General features: G+C 54.5%; 3 protein-coding genes across 3 annotated transcripts; 2 read left to right on the top strand and 1 right to left on the bottom strand.

Moving 5' to 3' along the window:
- The first annotated feature begins 817 nt into the window (after nt 1-817).
- On the top strand, nt 818-7,083 carry CSUI_009485 (mak16 protein). The gene is made up of 6 exons (XM_068069601.1): nt 818-2,253; nt 2,665-2,788; nt 3,080-3,182; nt 3,635-3,955; nt 4,877-6,659; nt 6,887-7,083. The coding sequence occupies exons 1-5, from the start codon at nt 1,862-1,864 to the stop codon at nt 4,945-4,947; spliced, it is 1,011 nt and encodes a 336-aa protein (XP_067918425.1). The 5' UTR covers nt 818-1,861; the 3' UTR covers nt 4,948-6,659; nt 6,887-7,083.
- A 117-nt stretch (nt 7,084-7,200) lies between these two features.
- CSUI_009484 (uncharacterized protein) lies at nt 7,201-10,326 on the top strand. Its single transcript, XM_068069600.1, has 5 exons — nt 7,201-7,708; nt 8,206-8,474; nt 9,033-9,128; nt 9,476-9,646; nt 10,126-10,326. The coding sequence occupies exons 2-5, from the start codon at nt 8,471-8,473 to the stop codon at nt 10,200-10,202; spliced, it is 348 nt and encodes a 115-aa protein (XP_067918424.1). The 5' UTR covers nt 7,201-7,708; nt 8,206-8,470; the 3' UTR covers nt 10,203-10,326.
- A 362-nt stretch (nt 10,327-10,688) lies between these two features.
- CSUI_009483 (uncharacterized protein) lies at nt 10,689-11,915 on the bottom strand (the record flags this gene model as incomplete). Its single annotated transcript, XM_068069599.1, has 1 exon — nt 10,689-11,915. A coding segment is annotated over one exon (276 nt), but the record flags the coding sequence as incomplete, so codon positions are not given.
- Nucleotides 11,916-11,917: the final 2 nt, after the last annotated feature.

Genomic DNA, 11,917 nt, shown 5'->3' with positions numbered 1-11,917 from the left:
TCAGGATTCGTAGATCCTGACACTTTGCCACGCCCAGCACGATCGCCAACAACCGCGATCCGCTCGTAGACCGTGACTGTTGCTAAGGGAGCACTTGATGCTCACTTGTATATTCAACCGCAAGTGCTGGGAGTGACAGAGATGCCGCAGGATGGATATTCTCCTGTCCTTTCACGGTGAGAAGAAAGAAAGATAGAGTTCTCTAAGTCTCCGCAAGCACAGCAGCATCAGCGCTCCACACGGGACGAAACGCCTTCTCTTTGCCGCCGTCCCAGCGGTGCAACCGAACAACCCTGTGGCAATCCTTCCGCTACTACAGAGCTCTCGACAGTCCGCTAGGCGACCCCTTACTTGTTCAGCCTCTCGTGCCTAGCACCGGCACAACAGTGCCGTGTTGCCTTTCCGTGAGCAGGCCGCTGTTGCATTTCAGAGCACCGGCTAGTCATACCGCGGTGCTGCCGTAGCAAGGTGGCGGCAGCACACCAGGAATCACGCAAACCGACATATAGCTGATCACGCCAGAGCTATCGATGGCTCGCAGTACCACTCTAGAGCCGCTTCATGGGAGTCACATGTTGGGGTGACCTGCAGTGAAGGAGTGGTTGTTGTCGCACGCGCAAGCACGAGCGCTACTTTTCCTCTTAGCAGGCGGGGTACAAGGGCTGCCATTCAGTTTTAGATCCCAGGCCAACACCGTGTAAACAGCAGCGCTGACAGGGCATGTACCTTGTGCATGCGCGCCGTCACCTTCAAGGTGTGCAAACTTCAGCAGGCGGCGACAGTCTTTAGTCGCGAGTCACCTCTCAGTCCGGAGGCTGCGGCCGTCGAACAACACGGCAGCTACCTCGTCGCCAGCTCGAGCCTGAATTTGGAACATTGCTTTCGAGCCACTTCGCATCAGATCTAGTCAGCGTTCCGTTCTCCCGCCCCTGGACAGCTTTTTCTGACTGATATACCCCACTGCATGCATGCACAGCTCCCGTCACACGCCAAGGATTTCTTTCCAACCGAGGCTCCCTCTCGTGTCTTCTCAGGAAGTCGATGCAAATGTAGGGCTTTCTGTTGCGCTGGTTCAGGCCGAAGTTGCCCGCACAGTAACGCGGCTGCCATGTCGGACATTTGTGCCAAGTCAGGTGCATTGCGGCGATTCCACTCTCCACGCAAATGCGGACACATTACTCTAGGCTTCGTTCGAATTGGAACCGACTCCATCTGGGCGTAGAGCTCTTGCGAGTGCAGTCAGGATCCTTATTGCTTGACGGACTGTCGCGTCCGAGGACCTCGGCTGAGCTCGCTGGCCGCCGGGACAGCCGCTTGGCTTCTGGCCTTCTCCGGTCTGCGCGGCGAGGTGAGCTCGTCTTATCCAAGAACTGATCTGGACTAATTAATCTGAAAATTCGCTGCCCAGTCCGCCGAAGCTAACTCTTTTGTTGAAACTTGTTTAAGGATTGGTCCGTTGTAGTTCTTTTTTCTTTGTCGGGCGTCTGTCGTTCCCGTGTGCGACATTATTTACAACAGGCTTTCGCATCGTGGCCCCATACATCTCTGCCCTGCAACTGCCCCTGCAGCTCTATCTGTAGGCGGTTTCCTAAGCATGGTCTGTGAAGCGTGTCGGGGTGTACTTGCATCCTCCCCCCTCAAGGCATGCAGCGGCCCTTCAATGTGCTTGGGGCTGCCTCTTAGATCACCAGGTTACGAACTGTTTCTGACGAAGTGTAGGTTCGGCGTCCGCCAGTCTTTGTTCTTCCTGGCAGAAGACTGGTAAAACGCGCGTCTCCTCCTCTTTCCTTTTGTCCTTTCAACCGAAGAAGTTGGTACGGACTCTCTTCTAGCAGTGACTTCGGATTTGTGGTACGGCAAGATGCAGAACGACGAGGTCATTTGGAACGTCATAAACAAAAATTTTTGCGCGTTTAAGGTGACAACCTTGCGCGAGGATATGTGTCGCAACGAATACAATGTCACAGGGAAATGTAATCGCGTTTCGTGCCCTCTGGCAAACAGCAACTACGGCACTGTCATTGAGCACCAAGGGAAGCTGTATCTCTGTCTGAAAACAGTAGAACGAGCCCACCTGCCCAAGAAAATGTGGGAAAAGATTAGATTGCCTGCCAACATTAAGGAAGCGAAGGAGGTTATTGAACGGGAGATGAAAAACGTGTACAGAAAGCACCAGATCGAGCGGTGCAAGAGACGCACCATCAAACTCAAGCAGATGTTGGATCGTATGCGACGGCTCGAGCTTAAACCCAAGTAAGAGCCTTGCTTGCAGCATCTGTTTCTGGCCGTTTTTCCCGTGCCTTTCTCTTAGGCTGCGCTTTTCATGATCTCACACTCGTCCCAGGCTGCTTCGTCGATCGATTTTTTCTAGTAGTTTCAGGAATATCAGCGATGACATAGATATCACCGAAACGCCAGTTGCGTCTGCAATGACTTCCAACACTGTATGGTAGGCTGGCAATTACCTCGGGACTATTCTGGTTGCCTGGCTTCTGGGACCATCGTGTACGCACGTACTCCTACACCTCGGAAAGTATCCGGTCCGGTGCTAACCGGCCACGTCTTGCACTGACCGCCTTAAACGCCGCGCCGGCTCGGAGCTGGTGGGTTTCGCGGTGGCGAGTTTGTAGTTCCGAGGACTCGCATTTCTGAGTGAGCGTGCAGAGAAAAGCTGGTCCCGGTGAAAAAAAAGACGGAAAGAAGGGAGGCGGCGCGTGAGAAGAAGGCCGAGATCGCTGCCCATTTGGAAGACGTGATTGAATCCGAGCTCCTCAAAAGGCTGCAGCAAGTAAGATAGAGGACGTATCAGCCCCAGGTCGCCAGGGCGTATTGCTGGATTCGCGGGTAATTCTGTTATTCTTGCCGACATGCGCAAAACTTTTTTTGTCCTCGTCTCTCTTTCACGACAGTCCTCGCTATGCTCACTCGGTCTGGTCTATGTAACTTTACGCGCCTTCACACAGAAGGTGCTTGGATCACGCCGTAATGCCATATCCTAGCTGTGAACTACCCTCGAGGAAGCGCGCAATCTAGCGTATCTTTGTTTCTAAGAGATCTGCATGCCTATGTATGTTTACAGGGTGTGTATGGAAATCTGTACAACTTTGAGAGTACGAAGAGCAACGCGGAGGAGCAGGTTACGGAGGACCCCGAAGCTCGGCAGCAGAAGGCTGAGCAGAGAGGTACAGCAAGTTTGCGTCGTGGAAAACCCCACAGTATTGATTCGATCAGGCAGCTCGCCGGCCTGTTAGAGCTCTGTCGGTGCTGAGTCCGTTAACAGCAGGTCCAACTCACTCTCGAATATGTCTAGGGCGATTCACGATTCCGCAACGGGGCTGCATGCCGCTGCGCATGTAGCCGGTGTGCACCGCGTATAGATTCGGAGACACTCTTCCACTGCGTGTCCGCGTGGAAGCGGACAGTTGGTTCTCTCAAATGCCGGCTGTCATCTAGTTTCGCTCTCCTTCGCTTTCATTGGCAGGAAAAACAATGCTCTGTCGCAGAGTCTGTTTAGTACCTTCTGAATTACTCTTCACGTCCACAAAAGTTTTTTTTTCTCCTCTGTCCACTTTTGCGGGGTGAACGGGGTTTCGCGGTGTTTCTCCCGTTGTGTCTTAATCGCATCGCAACACAGGTGCGGTTTCGTTTGAAGAAGACGCCGAAGATATAACATCGGGGAGCGAAGAAGAGTCGGAAGAGGACAGCGAGGACGAAGAGGAAGACGATTTCGAGTGGAATGAAGACGACGATGAGGACATCGAAGACTTCGAGTTGGAAGAAGAGGACAGCAGTCAGCCTCCGGCAAAAAGTGCGAGACGCTCGTCAGCCCGTGTCTCTGTGCACGGTCAGACGACTGACGACGCTTCAAGTCAGGAAAGGACACCTATCGCTCCCGACACACAGAGAGGGCGGCTGCTGCCTGTCGCGGGACTCAAGCGCCAGTTGGCTAAGAGAGGTAACAGCGAAACTCGCATTCGGACTCACGCAGGAGATGGAATCCTATGCAGTCTATTCCACAACATGCGCTGTGAACCCACCGGCGCGTCCCCACGGTCCGCAGAGCATGTCTACAGACAAGTAAACATTCCCTTATGGACACCAGTACGGGTACGCGCAGCAGGACGGTTGTGAATGGTCTTCTGAACACACTTCGGTAGTCGGTAGTGCGAGGGTTACGTTCCGGCCAAGAGATAAGTTTCAACCTCGAAGCCTCGTCGGACCGACAAAACCGGGTTTGCCGCCGGGCCCCGAGGGTTGGTGTGTCAGTGGTCTGCCACATAATGTGGGCGTATGAGCATCATTCAAGACTTTACGTGCGGCACGGAGACTCATTGTCCGGGAGTTATGATAGCTGCGCGGGCTTTTCACGTAAAGCGTCGGATCACCTGTTGTGTTCCGTGTGTGGCAAGTCCGCAAGGTGACTAGTAAGGCTTTGTTTTTGAGCAGGCTGACGGACCGACTACGCAGTTGCCTACTGCAGTGGTGATCGTTGAATGGAATGAGTCTCCTTTCCGAAGGTCACTGGAGCGCAGCGGCTGGATGCGAAATCGTAGGGCCCGTCTTGAGATGTAGATCTGGTAACACCAGGGCCATTATCTTTACGGCCATTATGTTAATGGTAAATCGTGCTATCCTAACTGGAGCCCTAGTTAGGACAGCAAGAGTTAACATTAACATGATAGCCGTAAAGACAAATGGCTCAAAGATGCAAGACCGGGCCAGGCCTGAATGTCTATCATTGGCCAGGGACAAAGGCAACTTGACACACGCTACAGTCGTCTTTTTCCGAGCTGAGATATTCGCTGGTTTTTTCTGGTGAAGACCAGTTAGTGGGGGGTTTATTCATTTTGTTGGGCGTGTCCTGTGGGTGGTACAGGCCGACCCCGAGCTGCCATTGCCTTCGAAGAGGAGCCGGACTCCGTGTCACTACAGACTCAGCATGTTTGAGAGCCCTGCAGTGTCCGTGCTGCAGTCCACTTCGGATATCCTCGCTTTTCTCTTTCTCAATCCCTATGCCATTCCCCTCTCTGCTACGACGGGTGCAGCTTCTCTTTCTGCTAGGCTCGGTTCAGCTGTCTCAGCAGGTTGGCGGCTTCAGACTGCGAAATACCAGCATCTCTTTGTGCCTTACGTGCCAGGTTTTCCGTGTAAGCGTTTCCGGTCTTAAGTTTTTTTTTACATTGCACTCATCATGTTGTCGCACAGTAAGCCCCTTGTTTAATTGCGCTTGATACGGAACTCCGGCGTTGCGCCTTGTTTCTCTCGCGCAGTCGCCATTACCCGAGATTACCATGTTTTGTTTTGGGGAGAAGTCTTGGGACCCGTTTCTCCCGGGTGGAGTGTGTACAGACGCTGGAGTGCCTGCAACCCCATTTTTTGAATAATCTGTTGTTGTTCTCGGACGAGCGTGTACTTGCAGGGGCTTGCGGCCGCATGTGGACCAACCCTCGTGTGTCTCTCCATTGTTTGCACCGCTACCAAGAATTGTTGGCGTCTTCAGTTTGGAGGAGTCAGGATCGATGATCAGCAGATCGGTAGCCAGTATGTACGGTGCGAGCCTCGGCCCCGTGGAAGCCCTATCCCTGACTCTGCCCGGTCCTCGGGGGCGGAGCCCTTTCTGCCCAGAGACCGGGACAGCCGGTGTTCCGCCTTCGTCGCTTCAGGCGCAGCTCGAAGTCGTGACCGGAGCTTGGGGTCTAATGTTACAGTCGTAGATTCTTTACTGTTTCCTTAGGGGAGCTTGACACTCAGTGTCATGAAGGGTGGTGCGCCGTGCGGAGGATGATTTTGCCGAGGCCAGAGCACGCTTCCCGGAAGGGGTCCCAGTCTTGTCTGAGAAGCCTCCTTTGGTAACGGAAGCTCAACGCAGGTTCGCCGGAGTTTTTCAAGTGTTCCCCTCAGGACTCTCAAATTGCCCGTGGTCCCTGCGCGGACGACGCAGCAGTCATCCGGTCCCTATGAAGGGAAGTGCGACTTGTACCCGATGAAGGCGGCCTGGCCGCAATACGACAGGGGCCGACGTGTCAGATCAAGTGAGACGTTGCTAAAAGCATCCCGTCGTCGCCGTGCACGCCAGTTCGTCAGCTGTACCGCAGACGGGTGGAGAGAAGGCCGATCGGGACGGCCCCGCGTGAATCCCACACAACGCATCAAACGCTTGAATGACTTGAGCCTGCTCAGGCAGTTTTTGACGAGCAAAACGGGGTAATCTTCTCTTCGCTCGCGCATCGTCATTCACTATAGGTGAAACGCGCCGATGTGCTCCTCACTCCCACGCTTGTGTGCGCCTCCAGCTGAAGGGGGAACGGAAGGCAGACGCGGTACTCAAAAGAGACCAGCAAGAAAAGCAGATGGCCACGGACAAACAGGAAGCAACGACCATTGAACCAAAGCAGACTACCGTATAACATAGCGCCGCACTGTTTCTTATCCTTCTGTACTCCGGATGCTGCTCGTCGCTGGCAGGTCTACGCGCGGTCGCATGTATGGATCGAAATGTTAAGTGTTCCCAGAGTCCTTTTTGAAGGGAGCACCTTCTGGCCCATCCACGTGACCACCGTCGCGGGTCCCCCTCGAGACCACTTCGACAGCTCGGACACCCCACATACCACAAAGGAGGCAGCCCGACTCGTTAATCAGATGAGTTGGAGATGCTCTCCGTAAGTCCACATTGTAACCTACAGGCCTGAATAGACGCGGCCTTCCTCCTCTCGTGTGGGTGCTTGAACTAGTGAGCACTGACAGAGAACCAAACCATTAAGAAGCGCTCACTGAAAGCTGGCACTTCGGTGAAAAAGCTTTTCTTGATCAGGCTAGGACTTAAGTACAAAGCCCGGCTCATCGCCCTGTACGCAGGCGCTTCCGAATCTTCCGCATGGCTCTGCAGACAGGCCGCGCCCCTTTGTTTCCGACTTTCGGATACCGAGCAGAAGGATTTCGATTCCAGCAATGATATGTGCAAGCGCCAGTGCCGCCAGGCTTCGGTACGTCCGAGCAGCTGCCGCTCGGACCTCTGTCGGATACTGCACAGTCGGTGCCAAGGCGGCTTCTGGGAGATGACTCCGAGATGACTACAGTCCGACTGACAAGACTTATATTGGTGCCGAGAACAAGCGGGCCCTCGTCCGCCCCTCCTTTTTTCTCTCTCCTTTCGGGCCAGGCTTGCTGGAGAGAGGCAGCTCCAGGAAAGCGAGACAGAGATAGGCGGTAGCAGCAAAGCGGCACTTTCGCTGCTTCGGCAGCAGCTGTTGTAGGAACCCATGTCAAGGTGGGGTGTCGGACAGACTCCCCACTCGGTAGAGCACGGCTGTCCTGCGCGTCCTGCAATCGAGCCAGGGCTGACTGCACATTTGCTGAGACGTGGAACGGCGGCTGAGCGAATGAAATGGTAGACATTGAATCTCTGTGCGCAGACCCCCGTACTTCATTCTGGTTTAGCAGCGCGGACCGCCAGTTAGTACTGGCGGGAAACTCAGACGGTACGCTCCTTTCGTGACGCCGCAAGTAGGAGTAAGGAACGCATGTACCCTTTGATTCAGCCTGCACACCGGCTTGGGCTGCTTTGGAAATAGGAGCGAGACCACCCACGGAGTCCTCGCTTGCGGTTGACGTCGCACACTGAAGAGGAATCCTTGAAGGACCAGCTTGCAAGAGACCCAGCGTCTGCAAGCGCTGCTGGACAGCAGTCGCCAGAGGCGTGTGGACACGGGTAAGAAGTGGCATCAGGACAACCTACAGGTGAAGGGGAAGTAGTTGTACACTCAATTCTTCAATGTTTGGTCACCCCGCTCAGGCCTGAGCGTCGTGCTCCAGCGGGGAACTAGGTGCAGTTCGGGCCGGAGACAAATGAAGTCAGCAAGCGCAAAGAAGTGTCCAAACTGCTGCAGTCCTCGAGATGAATAGCAAGGGGAACAACGCGAAGCATACACCACACAGCCGTCCTGACACTCTCTCTTGAAAAGCAGAATGAGCACTAGCCGGCGCTGTGCCCTGACGGAGAGGGTCTAGCACTGGGCTGAGATCACCCGCACAAGCGTTTAAGCGACGCGCTGTAGAAGCCCTCGGCCTCGGCACTGTAGCTTGTGAAAGAGTATGAAACAGGCCAAGCGGTGCTCAATAGTAGCGATGTCCGCTGTACGTTACTGCGTGAGAACAGTGGGCTGAATGACCCCCCCTTTTTTTCTCCCGGGGTTTGCATGTGTGTAGTAGGTTCCCCCTGGCATCTGCCCCGTAGAATGAAACGTCCGATCTTTCCCGTGCCTCCCGACCAGACTGTTGACACATCAGTAGCCACCTTGTCCGCCAACCATTCAGACTGCTTGAGAAGAGATTCCGGAGCATACTACTTTCGAAAGCGGGACCTACACTGCCAATAGCAGCACTGTCAGTTCCGACCCGCAAGACGTGCCGTCCTGTCCGAGATCCTGCGGCGCGCGGCAGACGACCACACCGCTGACGCACCCTAAGCAGAATGGGTAAGCACCAAAGCGGACCTCGTCACTTGTGTTCACTAGAAAGACTCTGCATGCAATACTCTGAGTTATCACTTTGCCCTGTGTGACCGTCGCTCCTGGCTACACCGAAGGTCCTACCAATTAGTGTGTCCGCGCCAGCCCTGAGGCCCCAAGCTGCGGAAGTTTGCTTGCTCGTGGAGATCCGCGGTCATAGGAAGAATGTGAGAGTTGAAGTGTGTTACTTTTTGACTATGGCGCCTTGACTTTGAAGATTGCCAGGTTTTACTTGGCCTCTAAGAGTCCATGTTCACACTGGAGTGCCTTCTTCACACTGGGGTTTTCCCGATTGTTATACGAGCGGTCCAGAATAGCACGCTGTTATCAGCATGTGCAGGCCTGGTACAGCGTGTGAGTGGCATTCCTGGAAAAACGAGAAGGGGAGTGGCTAGTGAGTTAGTTGCATACATTGCCCGCGGTCTGGGGGGCTCGGTGACGCTGTCAGTTCGTGTGGACGAACGTCGGGTTCGTAGGCTCTTCGCGTCAGAATCTTTTCTCTTCTTCGAGTGTGCATTCATGCAGTGGATAGCTACGACAATCCCCTCTACAGGAACAAGCCAAGCACGCGAGTGCACGCCGCACCAGGCGGAGCCTCTTCAATCTGCTTGGGGGACGACAGTAAGTCATAAGAGGCTAGACAGAAGCATTGTCCCTCCGGGAGGCACGCAGAAGCATTGCTGTGCAGCCTTGCTATTCTCTTTTGGTTGCCGGGGGAAAGCGCGGACAGAGCCATTTCAGCACATTATCTGCTGTGGTAATCACTTGTCGAAGATTTGCATCCCAGACTCCGGAGAAATTGTATTTGCTTCGTTTGCGTGGTATATGCCGATGTCCGGAGGAACCCCCTCCTGACCCAGTTTCGCGGGTGGTGTTTTTAGAGATGCCAGGGCTCAGCCCCTTGCTGTACAGTTCGACACACATGTGTTCCTCCTTTCCTGCACCGACCACTGTGGCGTTTTTTGTAGAGCCGGCCCCTTCCCCTGCCTCAAGGAACAGCAGCGCGCCCTCGACTGCCCCGAGCAGCTCGAGTCCGTCCCCGACTCCAGCAGCCGGGCAAGGCCCTACAGGTCACGATTCTTCCCAATCATCCAAGACGTCTGTTAGAGTGCACCAGCCCCCAGGGGGCCGTTCCACTAGTAAGTGACTAGCGTTTTTATCCGCTTGAGCGATATGGCGGATGTGCGTGTTGTCATGAACCTGTTGAGTGTTGTCTTGCCTGTGGGTTCTGAGGCCGCTACGGGGTCCTCCCGAGAAAAGTAGTCCGCTGCCGCAATGGGAGGATGGATGCAGCAAATCTAGACTCGTAGCTTGAAGCTGGTGCCTGCTTCGAACAAAGACTGCACTTTCAGTGGCGCCGCATTCTTGCGACGGTCCTCTGTGGACAGCCGGGGGAGCTGTTCCGTCAAAGCTAGTGTACTGAATGTGTGATGCAAGGAAATGTGGGCATTCCGCCTCACGGGAGTATCTCTGAACCGCACTGCGGCTTTCTTTACTCTTCCTGGCTGTCCGATTCTTGGCCTGCCAGACTTGACTTGTGGTCTGTACTCACACGGTAGGGCAGCCACGGAAGCGGAGAGCAACCCCTTGTCCGACAAACGTGGGAGTTCCTTCCTGTCGAAAAGTGCGCCTAATTTACAGCTGCAGGCATGTGTATGCTGCCGTTATCACTTTTGTGCAGTTCAGTTCGGCTGAGTTACCCGCCTAACCCCGAGCTCTTCCCGGCAAGAAAGGAAATCATCTGGCAAGGCTAATTCACAGTTTGTCGTGGAGACTTTATGAGCCCTGTGTAAATCGTGGAGATACGTGGCTGTGGACCCGACTGGTCGGATCATTCGTTTGGCGTTCCAACTGGTCTGTGTGCGGCCGCTGTCTCTCGGGCCCCGTAACGGTAGAAAAAACAGCCGGCATCGGCGCCAATGACTTCAGTCTGAAGGGTCCGCACACACGCCACTGTCACTGACAGGCGGAAGATAGCTGAGGGTGCATGCAAGTTTCCTGCTAAATTCAGATGTGGAAATACCTTATCTGCGCTCAACTCCTGCGACAAGGCCACGTGGTAGGAATGAACTCCCACCCCCAACACTACAGGAATACCTCGCTCATCAACGAGGAATCGAGTGCTTCGGTGAAGGCGTCGGGGTAGAAAGTCGCGCTAGTAGCGTCACGCGTGACGACGCGATCGAAACATCCACCAGATTTCGGGTGACTTGTCTTAAGGAAGCAGTTGAACCACCGATAATGGAATGAATATGACACGGGTACCTGCAAAAGTTGACTGTGGGCATCAACGTCCCCGGTTACACAGAACGACACGCCTACAGGAAGGCTTCCCTGGTTACTCTACGCCAAGTTGTCTGAATCTCGAATGGATGGAGAGCGGAGAATTCTCCACTGAAGCCCCGGCCAAGTCAGACAGGTTTCTAGGCACGTGCACACCAGAGTACAAGTCAAAACATGACAGCTCGTAACCCTGCACGGGCAATGAGATGAAGGAATACACCTCGCGAGCTGGAGTTGCGGAGTCGTGCAGTTGGACAAATCACTTCATATTGCTCGGGGCCGAAAGGAACACAGCAACCGTTTCCTGTATCCACTGACAAGCGGCCAGGGCCTCCAGGTCACTTCGCATATGGCCGTTGTGAGAACATCGACACCATCACTCGTTGTAGTCCCCCATCCCATCACTTCGAGCAGCAGCGCCTCAACTTTCTCTGCTGCACCAGATCCCTCGCTACGAGTTCCATCATGCTGTCCCCCTAGAGCTTGGACAGTTACAGAAGGACACATAAAGAACCGCGCTGGCGTAATCACTGACAAATAAAAGCACGGTCCTCTAACAAAAACGGCGTCCACACAGGCATAAGCGCAGCTGCTAGGCACAGCCAAACGCCGCGCCCCCACCGGTCCGGAAGATCATCCAGCTGCCTCTCGGCACCAGGTGCCGTGGTGATGCTCAGGGTAGCTGCTATTAAGAGCAACAATCACAGAGCATGCACGCCCAGCACACCACTCAGGACGCAACTGCCCGACTGTTCTTTTTTGCACGCTAGCCGGACAGCTCTCGGGTACTCTAGACTGTGCTAGACTGAGTTCCGCCACGATCGTGAGACAGTAGCGCCCGTCCTCCGTCAGCAACCTTCGGTTCCCGAAGAGGTTACTCCGCATAGCAGCTCAAGGCTGTCCCTGCTGGTGAGGACAGAAGTGCTCTCCAAAGGCGTGCAACGGTTTCGGCGCTCCCCTGGGGAGCCCACGAGGACCTCAAAAGTTTTATACGAAAGCAACCAGCGCACAGTCACCTGCAGTGGGCTCTTTCCTCTCACCTTCATGCGAACTTCTGCTCGGCGTTGTCCACGACAATCGTTATGCGGCAACTTATGCTTTTTTCTTTCTGTGCGCCGCTGGCCTCC

This window comes from Cystoisospora suis, assembly GCF_002600585.1.
Source record: "Cystoisospora suis strain Wien I chromosome Unknown contig_5686, whole genome shotgun sequence".
NCBI lineage: Eukaryota > Apicomplexa > Conoidasida > Eucoccidiorida > Sarcocystidae > Cystoisospora > Cystoisospora suis.
The sequence above is the reverse complement of the archived record's forward strand: the minus strand, read 5'-3'. Positions and strand labels throughout refer to the sequence as shown.

Excerpts from the sequence above, each read along its gene's own strand:
- CSUI_009485 (XM_068069601.1), top strand. The coding sequence starts at position 1,862 with ATGCAGAACGACGAGGTCATTTGGAACGTCATAAACAAAAATTTTTGC. Across the intron at positions 2,254-2,664 it reads CGGCTCGAGCTTAAACCCAA|AGAAAAGCTGGTCCCGGTGA; the intron begins GTAAGAGCCTTG and ends GTGAGCGTGCAG. Across the intron at positions 3,956-4,876 it reads GCGCCAGTTGGCTAAGAGAG|GCCGACCCCGAGCTGCCATT; the intron begins GTAACAGCGAAA and ends TGGGTGGTACAG.
- CSUI_009484 (XM_068069600.1), top strand. Across the intron at positions 9,129-9,475 it reads AATCTGCTTGGGGGACGACA|AGCCGGCCCCTTCCCCTGCC; the intron begins GTAAGTCATAAG and ends CGTTTTTTGTAG. Across the intron at positions 9,647-10,125 it reads CCCAGGGGGCCGTTCCACTA|CGAAAAGTGCGCCTAATTTA; the intron begins GTAAGTGACTAG and ends GTTCCTTCCTGT.